This window comes from Trachypithecus francoisi, unplaced genomic scaffold, assembly GCF_009764315.1.
Source record: "Trachypithecus francoisi isolate TF-2019V2 unplaced genomic scaffold, Tfra_2.0 Lachesis_group11, whole genome shotgun sequence".
Classification (NCBI taxonomy): Eukaryota; Metazoa; Chordata; class Mammalia; order Primates; family Cercopithecidae; genus Trachypithecus; species Trachypithecus francoisi.
This window is the reverse complement of record NW_022681456.1, coordinates 52169704-52197152: the sequence shown is the minus strand read 5'-3', so window position 1 is coordinate 52197152 and position 27449 is coordinate 52169704. Positions and strand designations below refer to the sequence as shown.

The window sequence follows — 27449 nt, the reverse complement described above, 5'->3', positions numbered from 1 at the left end:
TATCACTCCTACAACAGAAAATATTTTTGAGGAAATCTCCTCAGACCAGAAGCTCTAATTCATTTTTGACACTGAGATATTTGATAATGAAAATATATAAGGATGGCATATAAATTTAATTTGTTTTGGTTTACATTTCCTATACATGTCTGATATGTTTTTTTAATAGTCAATGATTTCTGAGTAATTGGAAAACACAACTATATTTTCTCACAACTATAGTTGTCATTCTACAATTTAGTGGCTATATAAATAATTGGACATTAATAATGAAAATTATGAATTGCTGCAACTATCTACAGCTATGCTCAATCCTTGTAGAGTTTATTTAGTTCTGCATATGTACTAATCCCTCTATGATAAAGTTGTTTGTTTCTTGTTCCCAAGGTATGGTTAACTGCATCTTTTTCTGACTTTCTATATATACAGTATTACTTGTTTGCATATCTATATCCGCATCCCTCCTCATCCCTGTGAGAAGCTGTGAGTTACTCTTAGGGAAATTGTCTGTGAAGGCACTTAGACACATATGAGTTCCTTGATAACTAAATGAAATGCTATTTTAAACAAGCATCTGGATCAAGAATAATACCAACATTTTTACTTGGTTTGAAAGTTTTATCAAATGCTGATATTTACTCCTGTTAATAACAATATTCATAAATGTCCACTGAGGACTTGCCATATGCTAAGCACTAGCTGAAAGCTTTGCATATCAGATCATATCTAATCCTCATGACAATTCTGAGGTCAGTACTAGTATTATCTTAATTCAAGATAAGAGGTAATTGATGCTTTGAGAATGAATGGTCAAGTCAGTTGTCCAGATCTCTCTGACTCTAGAGTCCCAACTCATAACATGTCTTCTTTAGGCCACTGAGGATTACTTGTTGATAATCAGTCCAGTTGTCCCTGAACTCACCAATGTTCAGGATACCTCCGGTGAGTTAATGCATATTATTATAGCTCCTATGGCCATATGATAGAACAACTCATTTAGTTGCGCTAAACCCACTGAACTTCTATAAAGTAAATTATTTCTAGATTAAGTTGTACAACAGCCATTTTCTTCTTAAATGTACTCACATGACCAGGTTATTTGTCTTAAATGCTGTTTATTACCTCTATTCTGATAAATAATCACTCTTTTGTAAAAGCATCCCTCACTTAAGTGATATGGGAATGCTTATAGGAAATATCTCAAGTCATACATTCTCTAGTATCTTCATTTAAGTCATTTAAAACTCTTGAATTGGCCGGGCGCGGTGGCTCAAGCCTGTAATCCCAGCACTTTGGGAGGCCGAGGCGGGCGGATCACAAGGTCAGGAGATTGAGACCATCCTGGCTAACACGGTGAAACCCCGTCTCTACTAAAAAATACAAAAAACTAGCCGGGCGAGGTGGCGGGCGCCTGTAGTCCCAGCTACTCGGGAGGCTGAGGCAGGAGAATGGCGTGAACCCAGGAGGCGGAGCTTGCAGTGAGCTGAGATCTGGCCAGTGCACTCCAGCTTGGGTGACAGAGTGAGACTCCGTCTCAAAAAAAAAAAAAAAAAAAAAAAAACTCTTGAATTTTCTCTGAACAGGTCCTTCTCTTCTTACAGTTTTGGGTAATTTTCTGTGTGGGTCCTGCTGCTTAGAGTGTATTTCTCTGCTTAAAAAACACTTAATCATTCTTTAATACCTAGATCAAATGTCACCCTTTCTTGAAGACATCCTTATCTTTGTCATTACTCACACAGTCATAACCTTTTCTGTGACTACATATTGTGATGGAAATATGTCTTTGTTGAATTGTTTTTCATTGATATGTGAATTCCTACCACTAACTCTGAACTTCTCAGTCATAATGAGAATATCTTATTTATCTCTGTGTGTCAAACATCTCCCATGGAGTCTGACACATACTAAAAATTCTATACATATAAACTCTTGTAAATTCTTAGCACTTTTATAAAAAAGAGGAAATATAATATGAAATTAAATGTTGAATATTAAATAATTATTTGATGTCATATTTAGCAAGAATTTTTATATAATATTCATTTCTGTTTTATTCAAAATAATTCTTATACTAGTCATTTCTCATTGCTAAAATAAAAATGAGATACAACTTCTTCTTAATACTCTAGAAGGCAGAATTATAATTATCCTTACATACACATTCCACATAATCCCCTGTTCTCGGAACATCTGAAATACCAATGATAAAAATATAAATGTATATAAATATTAAATAGAACAAAAATGTCTGCATGCTTAAAAACTATATATAACTCGGAAATAATCCCTAGTTTGGATTTTAATGCTCAGAACTTGTCAGATACTTTACAATGAAGTGTCCCAATTTCCACTCTAACTCCTAAAGCTTTATTGATTTTTATAAGTTCAGTCTTTGAAATTTTACAAAATTGAAATCATGTCATAAGCCATCCTAATCTCCAAAGAATATTATCATCCTATTGGTTTATATATGTCAGTAGAACTTATTTGAGTAACAGCTAAGAGAAGCTTACAGCTACTTTAAAAAATATCTAAACACAAATTTTTCTACTAATACCTTATGATGTTACTTGCAGAAGCTCTTCAAATGAATATTTAAAACTAGGATATTAGAGACATTAGAAAATCAGATGCTTCTAAAATAAATGTCTAAAAGTTAAAGTACATCCAATTTGCACTTCAAAATAGATATAATTTTCAGTTAGTGATCTCTTATTTTGGAATCTATAGAGAAAGACCAGGGTTTGAGAGAGAGAGAGAGAGACAGAGAGAGAGAGACTCAATAATAATATTAAATGATACAACATTTTGAATGCCATCTGAAGTGGGGCTATAATGTACCGTAATAGAAGTCTAATTCTGATAGGTCACAGATTCAGTGGCTTAGAAAAAGAAGATGTTTATGAATATTACCAACATCCACACGGTAATCCATTTTCACTTAAAATAATGATTTTTCGTATAACTCAAATGTATTCCTCAACTGACTGACTTTAGAAGTCAGGTGAGTCAATGGATGAAGACAAAGAGGTTGATGATGATGACGGAAGTGTAGTCAAGCTTGAAATCTTTTGTCCATACTATACCTTTTCATCCAAGGCCTTGTGGTGCTCAAACAAAGATTTCAGTGCCTTGAGAACTTCAACTTCACTGGATACTCCTGAGGGAGACTGGGCTTGCCGTTTTACCACCGTCATTCTTAGCGACCTTTCATGTCGTGACACAAGGCACTCCAAATGCTCCAGTAATAGCTATTGGGTTTAACAGAAAATGCAGTTATCTTCTGAATACAAGTCACGAACACTTTCAAATGACTTCCCCCTTAAAACACTGCAGGCTTACATAGTATCTAATGTTAGCTGCAGGTTACACTGCAAGTGGCAACAAAGAAGCACAGACCTGTTTAAAACAGGGTTTATAAAATACATTAAAGATAAATTGTATTCCATCATATAACAAGTTACTGAATTTAAAAATGTAATGCAAATGTTATGCAGTCCTTTAACAAATTTAATACTTTCAGTATGGATTCAGCAGAAATAGAACACTTGACAAAATATGTATGTTAGTGATGAAAGAACATTGCTTGATGCATCAGGACCTTTTTAGAGAATGACAGTGAAAGTCAAAATTTATTTCATTTACATATGGCCATTAAAATTATTTGAATTGAATAAAATGAGCATAATCATTATAATGTTAATTTAGCTTAAATAATCTCATGGTTTTATTCACAATTATTCTTCAGATTAGGTTATAGAAAAATATATGCAACCAATTAGAACATAGTAACTGAGATTCTCAATTGTCAGTTCAGGAAAGGAAGTTAAGGAAATAGTTTTGAATTGTCTATGTTAGAATCTATGATTTCCCAGGGTAGCCTCTGGGGCCATGACAGAGGTGGAGGGAAAGTCCCTGAAGTTTCCAGGATATTTCAGGGTCTACACTCTTAGCTCTTGCCAGAGAAGATCTGCTTTGAAATGTTTTGTGAATTGGGGTTTCATATTTGTTTTCATTTCAAAAGGAAGTTCTACTGCTAAAACCAACGACACATGAGAAGAAAATCAGAAACTGCTTGATTATTACCAGTTATTACAATTTTACTACTGAATAACCACACACAACTGGTAAGCATTACAGGAAAGGTCTTTGGAAGAACAGTGAAAAGCATAAGCCAAAAAGTGGTGTCCAGGCCGGGCGCGGTGGCTCAAGCCTGTAATCCCAGCACTTTGGGAGGCCGAGACGGGCGGATCACGAGGTCAGGAGATCGAGACCATCCTGGCTAACACGGTGAAACCCCGTCTCTACTAAAAAATACAAAAAAACTAGCCAGGCGAGGTGGCGGGCGCCTGTAGTCCCAGCTACTCGGGAGGCTGAGGCAGGAGAATGGCGCGAACCTGGGAGGCGGAGCTTGTAGTGAGCTGAGATCCGGCCACTGCACTCCAGCCTGGGCGACAGAGCGAGACTCCGTCTCAAAAAAAAAAAAAAAAAAAAAAAAGTGGTGTCCACTTATGCAACATAAAGAAAATAAGCAGAAATTATCCAAATAAAAGATTTAAAAACAGATATAAGACACTGAAGGTGGAAAGAAGGAAAGAAAACAACTTTCCTTTTTTCCAAGATATTTTCTAAAAGTTTAATTGTAAAGAAAAATTTTGGTCTTCACTATTCCACTGTTAGATTCAGTGTCATGTATTAGTATCATATTTTTTGGTTGATTTCTCTACATTTGCTGTCGCTAATTATGACTCAAAATGTTAGAAAACTTTGCTATTATTGGGCACAAAGAACACCAATATCTGAGACACTAAACATACATAAATCAGTAGATAAAAGTCATATTTAAGGGTCAACATAATATTAGTAGTTTTTCAGTATGAAAATGACCTGAAATTTTCAAGGAGCCCTTTAACATTTATCAATCTCTGATTGATAAATTATGGTATTCTATTCTCTCGAATTCTACAGATACATGTATCCATTGCATAAATCCCAACTACTTTACACAGGTTGTGGAGATTTACATGAACTTAATAATGCCTACTTTTCCAGTGTCATCTGATGCCAATCTTTCCCTGGCAAACTATGTTCCAGCTTTCCTGGCCTACTTTTAGCTCCGCAGTATGTCAAGCCTTTGCTTATGCTGTACCCTCTGCCTAAAGTACTCCTTTGTTCCTCATTTAACCAGCTCTTTCCCATTGTTTGTCTCAGCTTAAACATCATCTCTCAATAAGGCATTTGCTCACTACTGTCTAAGGTAGTTTCTCCTTTTCCTCACCTCCACAAGTCCCTATTTCAATCCCTTACTAATTTTTTTTTCAGACTATTTCATGATGTGCAATTTAAAGAAATTGTTCTACTAAATTTCATTCTATTTTCCCATTGCAATAAAAGCTCCAAGAGAGTTGACACAGTGTCTGCCTTACTCCTCTTGATTCTCTCTGAATTTGGGTGTTAGCTCAATTCACAACATCTATAGGTATGCAATTAATATTTGCTGAGCAGATTAAAATATTAATAAATGAGTTAAATTTACATACGTCATATAGTTTTATATATTTCATACAGGTTTGGCCTATATGAAAGCTAAGCTTGTGGCCATGGTTAACTGGCATTATTTCCCAAGAGCTTAGGCTAATTAACATTATTATGTACATCTATCCTTCAATCTGATGACATAAATAATGAAATCTTTATAATATAATGAAAACTGCTTTTTTCTAATTGTAAATTAAAAGCATCTTGTTTAATACAGTAATTCATTAAACATATCAGCATCTAATTTTGCACAGTACAGTGTAAGATTTAGAAATATAAAATACCCACTCTCTAGGAAAAGAAACACAATAATGATGCTATAAAGGACATCCGTTTTCAGAGACAACTTAAATCTTTTAATCACGCTCTTCACATTTGGCAAATGGAACTTTTAACTGCTTCTCCCTACCCTCATGCCCTCATTGTCTCTTTACCCAGCTTAAAGTTAACAATTCAGTATTTGTAAACACTCTTTTTCATGCTCCCTCAATTTCTAGAATCTGATCACTTGCCACCACATCCACTGCTAATATTTGTGTCCAAGACCTATAATCTCCCCCTGAATTATAATAGCCCCTTAAACCTCCTGCTTTCAGCCTTTCATCTTCAGGCTATTCTCAAAACACTATTTAAGTTAAAATGTGAGTTAGGTGATTTATACTTCTGCTCAAATTTTTAATGTCTTCTTATTGGGCTCAAGTGAAAGTCAAAGTCCTTATACATCCCAAAGGGATCTCAATTTTCTGAACTCATCTCCTATTTTTCTTCTTGCTCATTCTGGTATAGCTATGTTGGCCGCCTTGCAGTTTTTCGTTTGTTTAGTTTTGTTAATTTTGCTTTTAACATGTTAAACATCCATGTCCCCACAACAGGGGCTTTGTATTTCTTATTTTCTCTAACTAAAACATTCTCTTTCAGATATCTGTATGACTATCTCACTTCACCATCTCTTTCATGTTTTAACTCAAATGCCACTTTTCAATGAGATTTTCCCTGGTTACCTACAACATTGGATATCTCCTTCCTAGCTTTGTTTGTTCTTCTTAGCATTTGTCCCTATCTAATGTCATATTTATTCATGTATTTTTCTTGCTTACTATCTGTCTTTCAAAACTTAATGTAAGGTCAATAAGGAAATACATTTTTTTTAATCTATTTTGTTCATGCTGTATCTTTAGTGCCTAGAAGATTGGCACATGGTAGATGCTCATGTATATTTACTGACTGAATGAATAAGTACTGATTAAAGCAATAGTTTGTATATTTATTGGCAAAATTCTTCAGAGAAATGAATATCTGGGATGTTTGACCTGAATAGGTTTGACAGAACTAATAGTTAGATTAGCATCAAAAGAAGGGAGATTGTCTTCTATGGTACATGGAGGTGAGATAGTTATATAAATAATCAGCTGAGCTCTCTGAAAATGGGGTGTCTGTGTAAGTAAGACTTTGATGGATTGAGTCATAGCTACAACAGACCATTTGAAAGGCATAAGGAATATAAGGACAATGAAGTGAGCAGAATGCTTTGAACTGCACTGAAGGGTTTAAAGAAAGAAAATGACAAGCTTAAGGTTTTAAATTCTAGGTCAAGGCTCAGTTAGAGAACCCAAGAGGTGCTATGGCTGCTCATGATAGCCTCTTATCAAGATCCCAAAGCATAACAGAAAGAAAATAAAAAGTCTAATCTAAGGGAGGTCACTGAATTACAATACATGATAATTTCACAGTCTTACCAGGAATCTTATGTAGAAATCTTGTCATCACTCCGAGAAAAAAAGCAGGCACCCCAAGAACTATAAAAATGGACATTTGGAAAGATTCAGATGAGTCTGAGTTACCCTGATACTCTCAATCGCAATGAATCTTCCTGATTCTGTGATGAATCCAGTTCTATTTGTCTTAATGGCCATGTCATGACTTCACTTAAAGCAGTTATCTTATAAGAAGAAGCCTCTGCTCATCATGTTCAACCACAAACACCCCTTTCTGCCTCCAGACTTCTAAAATATGAAGAAGTAAATAACAAGGTCTAACCTAAAAAGAGAAGGATTTAAAATCAATAGACCTGTATGCTTTTGCTAATTTGTAGTTTCAGAAATCTGGAAATATATGTAGATGCTAATATTACTGAAACAGAAAGAGGGGGACAACATTTTTTGATCTGGTTAAATTAATCAATATGATGATTTTTTCACATAATCTGAATTAAACTTTGATGTCAAACACCAAAAAGTGGTTTTAATTGTTTGCTCCATTGGTTAACTAAAATATAAACTCAGTGGTGGCTGAACACAAGTGAGTAAAAGCCAGAAATTCACTGGGTAGAAGGTAGAAGGAAACTGATGATTTATAGAGTTAAAAATGGCGAATTCAGCTCACCCCCAGCTATTTGCCTTGAGATGACCAAAGTGACACTATCTTCACTAAGGTATTGGGAAATAGATTGGAAAAAAGACAACACACGACCTAGAAAACTGCCGGAACATCAGTTCTTTACAGATAAAGAATAAAAATGGAGAGATGCTAGTCCTAAAAGGAACCCTTTGATTTCTCTGGGGATGACAGAATTCTGCAGTGGCAGAGGCTAAGTAATAGTAATTAACTACCTAAGCTAAGTTATGTGTGGTTACTATAATAGGCAGAATGGTTTGATCCATTGGGATCTTTGTGATAGCTAATTGATTATAGAGTTGTTAATAAGACATTAAGAATTAGGTTGTATTAATAAAGTAATATTAATAATAAAATCCCTAGACCTGGGGGAATAATTTTTTACTTGAGTCACCTGGTAAACTGTCCTGGCCTTCTCCAAATCCTATACCTGAGTCAGTTTACAGTTAGAAATTTTTTTTTTTTTTTTTTTAAGATGGAGTCTCCACTCTGTCACCCAGGCTGGAGTGCAGTGGCGAGATCTCGGCTCACTGTAAGCTCTGCCTCCTGGGTTCACACCATTCTCCTGCCTCAGCCTCCTGAGTAGCTGGGACTACAGGACCCCACAACCTCGCCTGGCTAATTTTTTGTATTTTTAGTAGAGATGGGGTTTCACCATGTTAACCAGATGGTCTTAGTCTCCTGACCTCATGATCTGCCTGCCTTGGCCTCCCAAAGTGCTGAGATTACAGGTGTGAGCCACCACTCCCAGCCTACAGTTAGATATTTGTAAAAAATTAAGGTGACTTTATATAGCCATCAATTTTTTTTTACTGTCCTGCTATTGAGACATGGGGGTCTATATCCCCTCCCATTAAATTTGGGTGGACTGGTGACTGTTTTGACCAACATAGTATGGCAGAGGTCACATTTTGTGATTTCTGGGCTTAGGTACTAAAAGGGCAAGCAGCTTCCAACTGGTAGACAAGAACATTGGCCCTTAGGTCCCTGAGTTATCATCTAAGAAGTCTGAGTATTCCAAGACTGTTATGATGGATAGGCCATGTGTAGGTTCTCTTGTATACAGTTCCAACTGAGTCTGCCTGTCCTTCAGCTATTCCAGCTCAGGCACCAGACATGTGCATGGAGAATCCACTTCACAAGCAAATCTTCTTAACCCCAAATATTTGAGTCATCCCCTGCAAATGGTTTGCTAGAACAGATGTCTTCTGGTTTGGGGAGCTGATTGTTAATTTTAATTTTCAGGAGTTTTGTGAGCTGGTGGTTAAGCACAATCATTATGCTTAAATTGCATAAGCTTATAATTAAATAAAAATATTTTTAAAAGATAGTATACATTTCAAGTATATTAATTCCTAATTATTTTTATTACATTTCACTATTATCTATGCTCCTTAGATTATTTACATCTATTTTACCTAAAAGGTAGAAATACTACATAATGGTCCAGTACTGTGAATTTTTTCCCAACTTGGCATTGAGTAACATCAACATAGCTTGAAATCAACCATGGTGGAAGTATTTATACCAGGGAAATTGGCAAACACCAGAGATTGGTGCTTTTATTTTCCTAACAAAACAAATCATTTATCAGCACATCATTGTCACCAGTTATCTTGGCTGAGACCCCAAATATTATAGATCAGAGAAGGGCCATCCCCACTGTTCTTTTTCTGAATCCTTGGCCCAGGAGAGTCTATGAGCATATTAAAATGTTGTTTGGTGTCATTAAGTTTTTGGATAGTTTGTCATATTGCGATAGATAATCAGAAAACCTTCTCCCAAAGGATCTGTAACTATTTATTAGAGTCATAGTACTGAAGAAAACAAAATATCAAAATTTCTTGAATATCACCTCTAAGCTAGGACTAACTTTCTGGTCCTCACTCTGTAAGAGTCTTTCAGTAACCTGGTGGACAAACTGATTTACCTTGTAGATATCAGCCTATTTCATTTGTCATTTTTTTCTCAATGTGCATAAAGAAGTGACCATGGTTTCAGGGTCATAAACCTGACAAAATGGGCTTCCCATAATTAAGACTGATGGAGTTACCACCATGGTGGAGGCCCAGCAGTAAGGTGCAGCCATCTAACTTGAGCCCTGCCATGATAAAATACAGCTGGAGACCAGTTATTTGCCATGAAGCAAGCATATTACATCAAATCCTTTCTATTAAACAGAAAGCAGTTTTTCTTCACTGCAATAAACCCCTTTTTTGGGTATGGATTTGCCTTCTCTAATGGCCATACTTCTACCAGAAACACCATCTTTTTTTTTTTTTTTTGACAGAGTCTCGTTCTGTCACCCAGGCTGGAGCGCAGTGACTGATCTCGGCTCACTGCAATCTCTGCCTCCCGGGTTCCTGCCATTCTCCTGCCTCAGCCTCCTGAGTAGTTGGGACTACAGGCCACCACGCCCGGCTAAATTTTTTTTTTTTTTTTTTGTATTTTTAGTAGAGACGGGGTTTCACCATGTTAGCCAGGATGGTCTCGATTTTCTGACCTTGTGATACGCCCGCCTCGGCCTCCCAAAGTGCTGGGATTACAGGAGTGAGCCACCGCTCCTGGTCCCAGAAACACCATCTTACTGAGTTTTTGCTTACAGTCATGTTATCATACACAACATTACTTCAGTCAAAAAAAAAAAAGCAACCTGATTTTACAATGAAAAGAGTAATATAATTGATGGATGCTCCCAGGGACCCCTGATTTTATCACACTATTACATCATTTAGAAGTAACTGATCTTATAGAATGGTTAAATGAGCCAAGACTGTTTTAATTCAAGCTTGGACATAATACATTGCTAAGTAGGAATGCTATCATCCTGGAATTAGTATATCCTCAGAACTACTGATAAAAGTAAAGTAGAGTCTTTCTTGGAATAACTATGGGTTCATATTCGTAAGTCCAGAAATCAAGGGTTATAATTGGAATTTATAATTGCCAACTAGGACCTGTGACCAGTGGAGAAAAGAGGATCAATACTTTTCTGTTGACACATAGACACAGACATACACACATACTCTATACATATATATACACACACACGCATATTTGTGTGTGTGTGTATATATATAACGTATGTTAGTTAATACATTATTCTCTTTTCTGTTTTCTTTACCCTGTTACCATATTTTACCCATTAATTTTCCCCATTTTCTACCCCTCTCCCCTGACTGTTTGATAGTTCCTCACAATCTGAATCCCATCTTCCCAGTCTAGAATCCAAGAAACATTTCTTGGGAACGTTTACCACTAGGTGGCAGACATGTGACTTAAGATCAGTCAACCAGACCCCACCATAGTGGGAGTGAGCCTGGGGGGCAGAGAGGAAACACGCTGGGAAGGGGTAGTGGCAGAGGCTGCATGTTTCTGGGACTGGGCGTGTTAGAAAAATTTACAAAGCTAAGAAATGTGGTCCTAGAGACTGCCTGAAAGCTCACTTTAGAGATTTCTTATATGCCTTAATTAATGTCTTGATTTAAACAGCCAAGCTGTATACCCTGTTTTGTGCAATTAGGAACTCTCATCTACATGATAATAAAAACCAAATATGTTTTTATTAATATAAACAGACTTCTTAAGGGATGAATAATTTCACTTATCCTCAATACCAAGGGAAATATTCTACATAATATGTAGAATCGAGTTAACGATAAACATAAATTATTCAGGTTGAAGAATATGGACAAAAATGCTCTCACCTGGCATTTAGCTATGGCCTAATTTAAGGTTAAAAATAAAGATAAATAAATTAAGAGTACAAAAAGTGAAACTTATCTAAGATATCATTAACAATCTACTAATTACACTCCTTTACTGGGAGCTACAACTTTAGCCTAATATTTAGTAATTCTCACAGAAAATGCAAATGGAACTCTCTTTGGTATACTCAAAGGATTGCAGGGACAATGTGAATGACCATGAATCCTACATTGGAATTTTCTTTAAATGACCACAGCCTATATATGTATACACACATATGTATCATATATTCATACACACACAGACACACACACACATACACACAAACCCACACATCATGCATCATTGGGAATTTTTTGGACTAAGTTTTGTTTTGAAAAGCAAGATGGCCTAAGTAATCAAAATCTTTTATTTTACTATGATTCTGTAAGGATTTCTAAAATTATGTAACTTCCTATTAGATCTTAATTCAACACAACCTTGTGAACAGATGTTCCCAATTACAAATGGCACTGAAACAGAAACACATTCTTTCCCAGAGACTAATTTGGCTACTGTAATATGGTCATATAGCATGACATTAACATCTGAAAATGAAAACCTTTAAACTGGTTGCCTTCATACTCAATCCACTCCATATCTTTTACCCTCAAACATTGTTTAAAATCCCATATGTTTCTTATGTACATGTTTGATTATGAAATTGAAATAGCTGTTGGGAGGGTATATGTCCTGTCCTATTTACTCTTGTATTTATCATATCCTATCATAGAACTTTCATAAATAACTATACATATACATGCATGTACACACATGTAAAATATTTATCTGCTTTCAACTGAGAAGTTCTTCCTTTTCTGAATCGGACTGTATTTTCTACCCACTGATGAAATATGTTTGGATGATATTATTAACTTGTATAGACAGAGATTTGTCAATAATAAAAAATTTTTCTTTAGTAGTGATATGTGTCTAATTGTACCTCAATATCTGTTAAGATAATTCCTTTGTCTCAAAACAAAAGTGAGGGCATGGTAAGAAATGTTTCAAATGCAATTAAGTTTTCTTTTTAAGTTCATGATCCACAAGATTAAGTTACAGTTTTATTATTTATAACTAGATATTAACTGTTTCTCAAAATCATAACAATATGAATACTGTTTCTCAAAACCATAATGTTTTTCAAAGTCACACAATAGTTACATTCTAAAACATTATGAACAATTTAAAACATCGTTTGAGATCGTCACCTATAAGAATAGTTGAAACAACTCCCACAATAAAAATGTTCTTCATGTTGACATTCACAGGCAGTAACTATATAAAAATTCCCAGTTTTTCTTTACCTCTTCACTAGTTCAGAAAACTTTGTCAAAACATGTCTTATTGATCATTTTGAGTTGCAATAACATCAGGGATAAATTATTTTCTATAAATATAACTTTCTGTAAATACATACTTGCCAAAGATGGTCAGAGGAGTTTTAGGAATAACAAATTTTGTTTCAATATTTTTTCCACATTTTTATCAGTGTAAAAATATTGAACAGAAGCTTGTTCGTATGTTTCTATAAATATCCACTATAATTTTTTGAAATTTCTATTTTTGTATAATTATTTATAATGTTATAATGATTGTATTAGGATATTCTTAATTTAATAACTTGAGGCAGTTGGGTTTAAGAGCAACTGCAGGCCGGGCGCGGTGGCTCAAGCCTGTAATCCCAACACGTTGGGAGGCCGAGACGGGCGGATCACGAGGTCAGGAGATTGAGACCATCCTGGCTAACACAGTGAAACCCCGTCTCTACTAAAAAATACAAAAATGAGCCGGGCGAGGTGGCGGGCTCCTGTAGTCCCAGCTACTCGGGAGGCTGAGGCAGGAGAATGGCGTAAACCCGGGAGGCAGGGCTTGCAGTGAGCTGAGATCCGGCCACTGCACTCCAGCCCGGGCGACAGAGCGAGACTCCGTCTCAAAAAAAAAAAAAAAGCAACTGCAGTGATGACTGATTTTCTTTCATTCACTCACATTTCTGCAATGTCAACAAGGTATTTCTGCAGAGAAAACATAACATGTGGCCAGGCCATGCATTTCAGCTTTGGACTCAGAATAAAAACATAGCACATTGACTTTTCACATGACTAACACACAATAAACTGAGATTGAATTACAAAAATTTAAATAGGCCAGGAGCAGTGGTTCATGCCTGTAATCCCAGCACTTTGGGAGGTGAAGATGGACGGATTGCTTGAGTCCAGGAGTTTGAGACAAGCCCAGGCAACATGGCAAAACCCCATCTCTACAAAAAATACAAAAATTAGCTGGGTGGCATGTGGTTATAGTCCCAGCTACTTGGGAGGTTGAGGTGGGAAGATCACCTGAGTCCAAAGAGCTCTAGGCTGCAGTGAACCATGATCGTGTCACTGCACTCCAGCCTTAGTAACAGAGTAAGATCTCGTCTCAAAAGAATTAAAAAAAAGAAAAAAAAGAAATCTGAAGAAACTCTGTTCTTCTTTAAACATAATAGCTTTGCATCACATATGAATTGTGGGTGACATAGGAATATGATTTCTTAAATACATAGTCTGTGGGTAAACTGAGAAGGACGTAGTGGACTCTCTGGGTGTTTTATTTATAAGCCATTTATAGGCCTGGGACAAGTTACTTACTGACTTAGTTTTCTCTTGAATTAAATGGGGATAATGAGACTGCTGTGAGAATATAGTGAGTTAAACATGTAAAACATTTATAAAAACATTTAGATTTTAATGTTAGCTATTATATTATCATTTTTACTCTCTATCTTCATTCAACTCCCACTGGAACTTCTTTTTTCTATATTGAGAGATGGTATAATTCATTCAAATATTTAATTATACAGAAGGACTTTTTGTGATCTATTGTTTTTGATAATATTCAAAATTAATACAAATGACCTCATCCACACATGGTTTCATGAACTAACTTTTTACGTTATTTGGCTCAGTTCACGAACATATGCTAACTACTTGATGTAAAGTGAGCCACAAGTTGATCAGAACCTTGCAAACTGGAATGCTCAATTACATTTTATATTTTAATTTATTTTATATATTTATTTATGTATTTATTTTTTGAGACTGAGTCTCCCTCTGTCACCCAGGCTGGAGTGCAGTGATATGATCTCCGCTCACTGCAACCTCTGCCTCCCGGATTCAAGCGATTATCCTATTTCAGCATCCTGAGTAGCTGAGGTTACAGGCATGTGCCACCATGCCCAGCTATCAGTTATACTTTAAATTTGCTCACAATCTGACATCAATTAAAGTTTCTTCATGTGTAAGAAGGAAACGCTAGCTTGTTGCTTTGTCTCTGTGACCAGCACACAGATAGTAAGCACAATATCTAGAAAGATAAACAACCATAAAATCTATAAAAGCAGTTTTATTTAGCAACATTTGATAAGGCATTTAGTGGGAAGAGAGATGTATTTGATTTTCCACCCTGGATATACTTCTTCTGGGGGATGGAGGAGGGTGAGAGGTGGTTATGTAACTTAAGGAGTTATTATATAATCAATACTTTGTACAAGGGAGTTTTCATAAATCTGTTTTCCTTGATGTAGTCAACAACAAAAATCCTCTACATCACTGCTTTAAGGAGGGTGGAAAAGTATTTTCCAGCCTTATTCACATTTTCAAAGTAACTATTATGCATGGTTAAAATCAATGGCTTCGATATCTGTTATTGTTATTTTAAAGGAACTTTGTATTGTTCTCATTTTGACTACTGAATAGGTACTTCACATGTGGCTCACCTTCCTGCCTTTATTATCCAAGACTCTTCTGCAAACACAATAGCCTCAGGTATTTCTGGGCCTCATGGGGTTCAATATGATGAAAATCGTATGGACTCTGTCATCAAATCTCTTAGCTCTCTAAAATTCATCACAATTAGGTATTCCATACTGTGGTGGTCTGACTGTTAAGCAATGTCCTCTCTAGCTATAACAAGTCTTTGAGTAATAATGCTGATGGCCTCATGGTTAGTACACAGGCTCTGGATTTAAACTGCCTTACCTTTCAAATTCCTTCTTTGCTATTTACCAACTGTGTGACTTCTGGCAAGTTATCTGAGCTCACTTACCTGGTCTGTAAAATGGAGGTAAGTATAACATCTCCAGAGGGGTGTAGAAAGGAGTAAGGGACTGAAGAAAAAAGGCTAGATGAACGTATACAGCTAATAAAAGAGTGTGTGGTACATTTTAAATGCGAGCATTAGTTATAAACCTAACCAAAGCTTTGTATTTCCCTGCATTCTCAGCTTTCTGCTCCTACTTTTACATTTGACTGTGCTGTGTTAAATCAAGGAATGTAGTCTAAAGTACTAAAATATAGCATAGTGTAATAGGGCGGAAAAAATGTCACGGTATAAATACATTTCAAATTTGCATGAAAACACAGTGGTAAGTTAAAAAATCAAGGGCAAGAAATATATAGAGAGGAAGAGGGCAACAGAAAAAAATTATCTGATACCTGATAATGTGATCTAAACTGCCCTTGTCATGCCGTGTTTGAGGCAATTCATTGGACTGGTTCATCAAAGTATCATTGAAAACCAATTCAACGTATGCATGTATGTGAATTCTCTTTACTATAAATAAGACCTTGATAAATAAGGACATAAATTCAGTTTGATCATGTAACCATTATGCAAGCAACCCTATCTCTCATTAAAAGCACAAGCTCTCAGTTAGTAGAACTGTATTTTATATTACTCTCTAAGACTCAGAAAGTGAATAGACCATATAGCTATATCTATTTTTTCAGAATTAATCTCTTACAGCTATAACACTTAGACTATTTTTCACCAACTTAGTATTTAAATTGAATTTACATCTACATAAAAGTGTTTGTTTTTTTTTCTACTTCCATTTAGTAAACTGTGCTTCTGTATGGGTAATGTGGTAATTTACATATTTTATAAAATTTAGTAATTTTTTTTTCTGAAAGAAAATAAAGCATGTTTTATCAAATTCTGAGTTTTAATGTTACATGGCATATCATATGCTTGATGAAAATACATGGGTTTACAAGAGTAGAATCTGGCAACTTCCATGAGTTTTATGAAATTAGAATATTGTGACTGGACATCCCTTTGGAAATTTGTTAAAACATAAAGGCACTCCACTTTTAATGGGCAGATTTTTTTTTCTTGAGTGTTTTCTTTATTCTTGACACTGTTTTTTATTTCCTTTTTATTTTTATTTATTATTTTATTGAGAGAGTCTCACTCTGTTGCCCAGGCTGGAGTGCAGTGATGCAATCTCAGTTCACTGCAGCCTCTGCCTCCCAGGTCCTCCCAAGTAGCTGGGACTGCAGATGTGTACCGCCAAGCCTGGCTGATTCTTGTATTTATAGTAGAAATTGGATTTCACCATGTTGGCCAGGGTGGTCTCGAACTCCTGACCTCAGGTGATCTGCCTGCCTTGGCATCTCAAAGTGCTAGGATTACAGGCATGAGCCACCACGCCCGGTCTTTAGTTTTCCTTTTTCTAAAAAAAACTTTTGCTGGTTGGAGGTGAGGACCAAATCCAGGCCACACTTTTGTAGCAGCCTATAATTTAAACTCTTCCTCTTCTCCAAAACTCTCCTCTTTTGCCCATTTCCAGCCTCCGAGGGATTACCCTACCCTCAAAACAACCTTTTTAAAGTTTGAAACCCATTATTGAAATCCAGATCTTCTTTTTAAAGTCAAATAAAGTAAAGGCCAGAAGGAATGTGAACATTTTGTAAAGCAACATAGTGATTTAGTAGCTGTGACTATAATTTAGGTTTCCTGTCTTCTTGTTTTGAGTTTTATAGTATATCCTCCTTTACTTTAAGTAACTGACTATGAGTTACTATCGGCTTAAAGTATTTCTAAAGTTTTAAATGCTTATATTTTCTTTGTATATGTGTGTTAGATGTAATGCACTGAACTACAAATGGAATTAATTCCAAGAAGGCTGCTTTACACTTACTCTTGTGTTGTTTCTTTCAGCTTTGAGTTCAGAGATTTCTTCTTCCTTTTCTAGAAGTTGTTCCCTGCAGGCATTTAATTCTTTTGTCAGTGCAGCAAATTCCTGGAAGAGTAATAAAAATATTTGGAGAAATATTCAAGATCTAAAAGCAGAAAAAAATCAAAATATAAATTTCAAAATGAAAAGAATGGGGAAATATGACCCCATTGACTGGTCAACATATATTGCTGTTATGAAGTATCTTAAATTCATTATTCAAAACATCCTAATCCATAATATGTATCATATGCATTTTATTACAATAGTGTATAAAGTACATTTCAAAATATGTCAGATACATCACACTGAACCTAACATTAATATGATAACTTATTCCTAGAGTCAATTTAAGTTTGGCTAATTTTATGAACAGCTCCCAAAATCTTACACTTTAATTCCTATACAGCAATGTTTAGACAGAGTACAGTGGATCTTCAGAACAACTACACAAAACCCTGCTAAACGTGCTACTTTGAGATTAACAAATTTATTTTATTTGTTAACAAGATGAAGCAGGGTAATCTACTTTTTTATTTTTTTTACAAAGTAATAAATATGCCTCAGATTTGATAACATGATCTAAGATTTTCTTATTAATTTGCATATTGTTCAGTCTTTCTAAAAGATAAGCTCCATGTGGACACGGGCTTTGACCTGTTCACTGTTACACCACCAGTGCCTAAGACACAGTGGGAGCTCAAATGATATTTATTTTTAGTTCATAGAAATAGGTCATATTGTTACCAAAAAATTGGGGGCTCTGGAGTAATTCTGTCTTCATGTGGTTAATGACACTGTGAAGGAATCTTCATTGGCCTCCTTCCCCTAAATGGGATCAGAGATCATATGATATGGTATTTTTACCAATAGGTGGAGAGTTTGTTCACACACAGAAAAAGGTTATTTAATAAGAAGACCAAGAAATTCAACTATTCTGGTATTCTACCTTATAAACAAATACTTAATTTAAAAAAGTAAACAGATCCATATTATCACCAAACCTGTCAGAGTGATTTTCAGTAGTAAAATTGATGCTTATCAAATACTTGAGTTTTTGGGAAAACTTAGCTCTAGGATGAGAAGGCACTCAGAAGACAAAAAAAAAAAAAAAAAAAAAAAAGAAGGAGACAGGTTTGGTTAATGTAATCTCCAGGGAGGCAAATTTACTAAAAAGAAAATGAATATGATGATTATGAAAAGCTGGGGAAGGTTTGAAGTTCATATTTTTGTTTGCTTCAAATCATTTATTTTGCTTAGTTTCTCGAAATGGCTTCAACCCAAGTGAACACTTCAAAGATCTCAGAGTAGGCTTTAGGGCTTAGATTCTAGATGACAGAGTTTGTTGTTGCATTTTGGCTGAAATAGGGATAAATGTTTTCTCCCCTGATTGCTGCTTAAATGCTGCTAATACTCTGAGCATATTATTTATGTGGTAAATGGAAATAAAACAAATAGAAAACAATAAACCTTTCTCTAGAAAATGAAATTTTCTTCATATACTGCATAGTTTTGATACAGAAAATAAGTGATACCTGAAGATTCTTTATTGCACATTATTAACATGTAGGCATTCAGAAACAATTTTGTGTATATTATTAACATTGATGAAGATAAAACATAAAATCTGTATATTTAACATCATGCTAATTACTAAAAATATATGCATCTATTAGAATTTTAACATTAGATATCTCTAGGCAGTGAAATTATGAATGAATTTTGGTTTTTGGCTTCCACCCATGTATTTCAATCATCAAACTTTCTTCAATGGAGAAATATGTTTTTGTGCTTTGAAAATAAGAGAAAATATAAATCTGAAAGTGCAGTACAAGAATCAAGTTTTTAAAGCTTGATTTAAGCTTAAAGGGGAGATATTAGTCAAGATGTTATAGGCCACGGAAGACTTGGCCTTTTTTGTTATTATGGCACTCCTTCTGAGTAGGCTAGTGACTTCATGTATTAAGGTTAGTCTTACATTTATTAACATCCTAGCAACTTTCAGGCACTACTTTCATGTTCATTACACCATCTTGCTCTCTAAATACCTGGGGGGGTGGGGGGAGTCACACTCCCATCTTATGGCTGAGGATACTGAATAATGGTAAGTTGTAGATCTAAGTTCACAAAACTCACAAGCCACAGGGAGTGAGTGAACTCTGAGCATCATTCTCCACACTGCAAGTTTAGTGCTTTTCTACTATTTCATTTTGGACCTAGTTGTTTGTTGGCTTTATATTATTCAGATCTGGAGTACATTTAGAGGTGCCCTTTTTCCTTATCTGAAACATTAAATAATATTACTACTGATATGGTTTGGCTCCCTGTCCCCACCCAAATCTCACATTGCATTGTAATAATCCCCAGGTGTCAAGGGCAGGAACAGGTGGAGATAATTGAATAATGGGAGCGGTTTCCCCTCAGACTGTTTTCCTGATAGTAAGTTTGAGATCTGATCATTTTATAAAGGGAAACCCTTTTCACTTGTTCCTCGTTCTCTCTTGCTGCCGTCATGTAAGAAGTGCCTTTCACCTTCGACCATGATTGTGTGACCTCCCTAGTAACATGTAACTTGAGTCCATTAAACCTTTTTTTCCTTTATAAATTACCCAGTCTCAGGTATGTCTTTATCAGCAACATGAAAAAGAACTAACACAACTGCAATTATCTTGCATGATCCCCCTTAATTAGTCCAAGAGTGTGGGGAACTAGAAGGTCCAAAGCATAGTATACCTTATACACAGAGCAACAAGTGTTAGACAAGCATGTTCTATGTATCTGAGACCGTGTAAAGGCAGATATCTCATATGGAGTTAACCACCAAACATTTTAATACTTTTCCTCTGACATTTCTCTTTTCTATACCTATTCTCCTTACCATAAATATGAACTGAGCCTCACATCATCTTACAAACATATCAATAATAGCAAATACAGTTAACATTAATTGTAACCTTACAGTTACAGTATGCCAGATCCTCTGCCAAGCAATTTATATTAATTATCTCATCAATCCTAATAACACACCATAAGAAACTACTAAAATCTCACTGAGGCCTAGAGAAGTTAAGTCATTTGTTCAAAGTTACACACCTAGTCAATGATGGAGCTGGGCTTTGAACCCAGACAATCTAACTCATACTGGGTGATTACAATAGGTTGTTTGTTTCCCCTGACCACAGGCTTTTCCCTTCTGATTTGTGCTTCAATTTTTGGAAAAATTATATTTCCCATGGTCATCAAACTTTCAGTGCTTTTAACCTTCAAACATATCAAATTTAAACCAACTTTAACTTTCAAAATTCAAACCACCCAAAACATGGCCCTTTCATAACTAATTAGCTTTATTACTTATAGAACAATAGTAACTATTAATACCACTTTGAGCAGTTGGCACTTTGTTTTGCCATGCCCCAAGCTAACCATTTTACATGAATAATTCCATCTACTCCCTATTTTTCAGATGAGGACACTGAAGCTTAGCAGTGATGAATAAATTGTTCAAGGACGCAGCTAAATATGACCCACTTTGATTCTACAACGTTTAGATTTCTGCAACACTGCCTCCTTCTGGCCAAAAAAGGAGTCTCTTATCAAATGTCTCAAGCATTCTGAGATTATCATCCGTCTAACTATCCAGCCATTCATACAACAGTTATTGAACTCCTACCACATATCAGACCCTGTGCTAGATGCTGAAGATATGAAGATAATATAGAACAGTTGTTGCAGTTGACCTCATAGAACTTTCAGAATTCACATTTGAGGCCCATCAGGGATCTCCATCATTAATAAGCACTCAAAACCCATCACCAAGTGCCACACACAGAGTAATACTAGTGCATGCCCTTTATAAGTCACGCATCCCTCAAAAGCCTCCTTCCTAGATGGTCTATCTACTGTCAAAAATTTATCTTTCTTGTTTCCATTTCTACCTTTTCATTTGTTCAACTTTTTTTCTTATTTCTTTTACATACTATCTACTGTGCTTCAAATACTCTTTTTTTTTATTTGAGACGAAGTCTTGCTCTGTTGCCCAGGCTGTAGTGCAGTGGCAAGATCTCGGCTCACTGCAAGCTCTGCCTCCCGGGTTCACGCCATTCTCCTGCCTCAGCCTCCCGAGTAGTTGGGACTACAGGCGCCCGCCACCACGTCTGGCTAATTTTTTGTATTTTTATTAGAGACGGGGTTTCACCGTGTTAGCCAGGATGGTCTCAATTTCCTGACCTCGTGATCCGCCAGCCTCAGCCTCCCAAAGTGCTGGGATTACAGGCGTGAGCCACCGCGCCCGGCCCAAATACTCTTCATCATCCCTCTGCCTAACTAATTCACTTTTAAAAGCACTAGTTAGCCTTCTTAATGCTTTAAAATACCTAATTGTATTGTTTTTATAATAACTGAATTATGTGTTCGTCTCCTCCACCTAAACAGTACAATCCTTTAACACAAGGTTGTTAGTGTATTTTTATATCCTTAGGTCTTAGCATAGTTCTCGGAAAATTGAGTAAGCAATAAATTCTTGTTGTGATAATAAATAAATGGTTTACTTTCCTCAAACTTTGGACTTTGATACCAAAATAAATTTAAAAGATATTATTGAAAGTTTTTAAAAATTTTTCTGGCGGGCGCGGTGGCTCAAGCCTGTAATCCCAGCACTTTGGGAGGCCGAGACGGGCGGATCACGAGGTCAGGAGATCGAGACCATCCTGGCTAATACGGTGAAACCCCGTCTCTACTAAAAATACAAAAACTAGCCGGGCGAGGTGGCGGGCGCCTGTAGTCCCAGCTACTTGGGAGGCTGAGGCAGGAGAATGGCGGAAACCCAGGAGGCGGAGCTTGCAGTGAGCTGAGATCTGGCCACTGCACTCCAGTCCGGGCGACAGAGCGAGACTCCGCCTCAAAAAAAAAAAAAAAAAAATTTTTTCTAAGTGAGATCACTATAATTTGCTTAACATATAACAGATATAATATTCTTTTTTTATTTTATAGCTGCTGTTTTGTCTGTATTGAAATATACTATATTCTACATAGCAATGACATTGTTGTCTGTCATGCTTTCTAACATGTATATATATATATATATGTCATTTTGCTCTTTGTGGTTGATGGCTGATCTGATTCTCTTATCTCACTGATTCAAACACGCTTAGTTCTTTCTACAGATTCCTTTTAATTCAGACATAATGAAGTATGAATAGTTTTCTTCTAACTTTTGTGTCTCACTGCTTTAAGCTTCTGATAATAATCTGTGTTATACATTGCATTCCGTTTCTTACCTTTTTCACACATATATATGGGTGTGTGTGTGTGTGTGTGTGTGTATATATATATATAGTGATATAGTGATTACCAGGAAATTTGCCAAATTCAACAAATTATTCAGAAAATCTTTTCTGATCCTGGTAGTTTCCACAAAGAGATCTGCAGTATACCTCCCACCTAGCAATAGGCTAGCTCTAGTGCTGAAGCTCATTATCATGAAAGCATAATTTTGTGATATAAATATTTGTGTTGAATGCAAAGATGGTAGAATGAATGAGGGCATGTGCACCTGAGAGAAAATAAATGTGGCAGGAGAAATCACGAAAATATTTTCTATTCCTTAGTGCTTTGGGCCTATTGCTCTGAATAATTCATGCATTTAAATTTATCATTTGTTCACTGGATCTATCACATTGGTCTTATACATTCTTAAAGTGAAAGTGTGTATTTAACCAATATGGTATTTCTCTAGTCTAGCATTTCTCAAATTATGTTTTTAGAACAGTATTTCCACGAGATTCCCAGAAAGGAATTCATAGGGGAACAACCTAGAGTTCCATATATAGGAAAATGCATGAATTAAATATAGTAAATGTACATGATGGAATATTATGCAAAGGGAAGAATAAATAGGTTAGATCTTTGTATAGCAACATGGAAAGATTTCAAAAATATAATTTTGAGTGAAAAAGGTAAGAAACAGAATACAATGTATAACACAGAGTATTATCAGGAGCTTAAAGTAGTGAGAAATAAATGTTAGAAGGAAACTTTATTCATACTTCATCTGAATTAAAAAGAATCTGTAGAAAGACCTAAGTGTATTTGAATCAGTGAGATAAGAGAATTAGATCAGTCACCAACTACTAAGCATACTCAACAACTTTTGAAACTATTTTGTTCTCCAACCCATGCGTGCCAAATACTTTCTTTTTCCAAAGAGCAAAATGACTTTCCCTACTCTATGTTTTGTCCCTTGGAATTTTAAAGAACAGTCAAGATCTAGACCACACAGTGCCATAACACTACGCTCAGCGCAAAGGGAGGGGTGCCCTTCTCTTTCTTAGTGTGTCCTCAGGCACATCACAAACACATCTATAAGATATATATATATTTCACTATGTAGTGGACCCTGTTTTCAGTGCTGGGAAGATGACAAGGAAAGAAGCAAGTTAAAGTCCTTGCTCTTGATATGTTTATATGTATTCAGGGGATTAATCATTCAAACTACTTTTTCTCTGAAATTAATCTTTTCTAGCCATTTCTATCCCTCTCATACTAATTCAGCTCATGGTATAAAGCAATAGTTTCTTTATTTAAAAAAAGAGGAAAATAAAATAACTTTTTTTCTGTTAGTATCTTAAAATTTTGAAAGTATCATTTCTTATACACCAACACAGGTCATCTAACTTCTGTGCACTCCTAAATTTGTTACAAGTCTCTTAAACTACATAAAATCTAAAGCTCTTCTATTTCAGCCAATATTCCCAGTTGTTACCTTTTTATTTATTTTCTTCCCCTCTCTCATTGTTTTTTCTTTTAAAAACAGGGTCTCACTTGTCTTTAAAAAAAAAGACAGGGGTGTTGCTATGTTACCCAGCTTATCTCAAACTCCTGGCCTCAAGCAATTCTCCCACCTCCAAGTAGGCTTTCCAAAACACTGGGATTACAGGTGTAAGCCACTGAGCCTGGCTCTTTACTTAACTATCGTTTCTTAAGTACTAATTATATGCTAGGTACATTGTTAGGAACTTTATATCTGTTATGTCATTTAATCATTATAGCAGTGCTATTATTCCCAGAACACAGATGAGAAAAGTAGAAGAGATTAAGTATTTCCATCAAGACCCATTCCATTATATGGCGATGCTGGTGCCAACATCCTTGAAACCTGTCATATCCCAGAACAAAGATAAGCTGTCTTGCATCTTATCGGTGGTTTCATTCTTTTGTGCTGACTTCTAAGCTAAGGATGAGCTTGAGTAATTCAAGTGTCTGTGCCGCAAATATTTCAAATGATAGGCCTTAGGTCAATATATTGTTCTTAGTAAGTTTAATGCAAAGAAGCTTCTCTTGTTTTGATCTCTGCATATGTTATTTCCAAAGTGAAAAATACAGGGGCAAAGCATAGATTCACTCAGTTCTTGTGCCTATCTACATTCTATAAGAGTAACCTAGACAGGAAATTAAAGAGTGTATAACTTCTTCTGGTAAACCTTCCTCTTCTTTTCAACTTATGCCTTTTCCACCTGGTATATCACCAGACCCTATCGGGCTACCCATTCTCAGACAGACACAGAGCATTCTATTTTTATACAGGTTCATCTTTAAACTCATTTTCTGACATTTAATAATAAACATAATAGGGCTTGAAAAAAAAAAAAAAAAAAAAACTTCCCTGACTCATTTCAGATGGTGTGCTTACTTGAGGAGGTTTAATTGAGAAAAAAATGACATATTTTCTCATTTACTAAATGCTTGAAAGGCTTTGATTTAATAGGTAAGGCCTCACCTCAGGAAAGCAGGTTAGGAGAAGCTGCACGATAAGAGGAAAATTCAGCCTTTCAATTTCAAGTCAATGACACCAGACAGTCTCCAGAGAAATCTGTGACAATGCATTCATCTTGATTACAATTTTAATACTCTTTACCGTTCAATTAAACCTGCATTTTCTAATCTTGTGGGCCACTTAATTAATGAACTCACAATGGCTTTATTTCTGCAGCCATCTATCTGAGTAAGTCCTGCCTTGAAGAATCGTGAGTGCAAACCAGTTTGAGAGAGAAGAGGAAAAATAAATGGTGAGTTGGAATTCAGCTTCACTAAACACTGCCAACACCCTCACCAACCACAAAAAAGCATCTTTTAAGTTTATTCTTCAACCATTTGTGCAAATCAAAAATAGCTCTCAGGAAAGCATATGGCATGGAAGCATGCTGATTTGACCATCTAGCATTTCAATTAGACAAAATTAACTGCTTCAAAATGCTTTTTTTTATAATGACTTCCTTAGGCTATGCCCCTCATTTACTGTATTTTGGTGTTTCCTCCTTTGAACTTTAATAATTCTTCTAGCAATTCTATTTGTAATACTCAGTGGAAAGCTTTGGATTTTAAATCTATTTTTATTTGCACATAATTTCACATAAATTTACATGTAAAAAGATATGTATTTTTTCCCCAAACCACAGGACATACTTTCTAGAACAGATTAACAACAGAAGTATTACATTAGAGAGATATAAACAAAGCAATGAAAAGACATTGTATTTCTCAAATTGTATGTCTACACTTAGTATATTAGCTGGTAAAAATTCAGAAGAGTCTTTAGAAATTCAGTTTGGAAATCCTTTAGTTTGGGAAGAAAGGCATATAGAAATTAATACTTCATCCTTATATCACTATGTATATACAATATTTTTATTTTATTATGTAATCAAATGCAGTGTTAATGACCTCTGTTTTTATAATTGCCTTCTGGTCTCACATGAGCCCGGGGAATGCTGTCATCCAAAATTACTGTGCAAAACAGCCCATGTCTCATGGTCAGCCCTGGGCTAGACAGCTTGAAGGTAGAATTGCCTGCATAACTAATGCAATGTGACAGGCACAACTGGACTCAGAATTTTGACAAAAATCATTGGGTAAGATGGCTCAAGTTAAAAGAAAAACGAGGTTTAAATTCCATGTGCATTATATTTCGTGCCCCCTTGAATTTTTATGTATCTATATTCTAATTAGAGAGCTTTTTGGTCTTTTTCCTAAAACTGCGTAATAGAAGACTATGTTAATGTATCATGGTGACTTGGGGGATGCAAGCCTATTTAAAATCCAACAAGCTACAGAAGTCATTCCCTTGGTACATGTGTACTTGGGTACTTGGTAACTTTTGTTTTCAAAATCTTCTAATCAAGGTACTTAGAATCTTTCAAAAAGTGGATGTTTGTGGAAATCAAAATTGTCAATCAGTCTCAGGCTGTCTGTCCATCAAGCCATGAATCACTCACTATGCTACTACTGAAATGTGCCTATCTTATGTCTTATTCCCACTCTGCTTTGTGGACACCGATTTCTCAATATATATATAGAGCTATCCCAGGTATTAGGCTTTCTTTGACAATGGCTTGCTAGAGATGATTCAGCTTGTTTTTAAATCCTGGAGAGCCGGCACTACATATCGTTTTTAAATCCCGGAGAGGTCACTACAGATTGGTTGGGAACATATTTGGAGGCAAGGTAGAGTTTTTCAGTATCCCCACATAGGCTGTTCTGCTGGCACTGCATTGCTTCTGTGAGCCCTAGGCACATTTGCCTTCATGGGCCCATTCATCTATTAAAATATATACACATTATATTATATATTAAATAATATATATAATATAAAATAATATATTTTTAATAGATGAATGGGCTCATGAAGGCATATATAATATATATATATATATAAATTTTATCAAAACATGCAGTTTTTTTCTTTAATGGTAACTAAAATGTAACTCTAGAGTCATCT

General features: G+C 35.6%; 1 protein-coding gene across 5 annotated transcripts in view; it reads right to left on the bottom strand.

Annotated features, from left to right (window-relative positions):
* Positions 1 to 17871, bottom strand: part of LOC117089678 (liprin-alpha-2) — a 207375-nt gene extending 189504 nt beyond the window's left edge. For 3 of the 5 annotated variants that reach the window (XM_033221150.1, XM_033221152.1, XM_033221153.1), the window contains exons 1-2: positions 17642 to 17870; positions 3087 to 3251 (exon numbers count right to left, since the gene is read on the bottom strand). In XM_033221150.1, coding sequence (XP_033077041.1) covers positions 3087 to 3197 — 111 coding nt within the window. In that variant the 5' untranslated portion in view covers positions 3198 to 3251; positions 17642 to 17870. Of the gene's footprint in view, positions 1 to 3086; positions 3252 to 17641 lie in introns of all 5 variants that reach the window. The other 2 variants (XM_033221151.1, XM_033221154.1) reach the window with 1 other exon arrangement.
* Positions 17872 to 27449: the final 9578 nt, after the last annotated feature.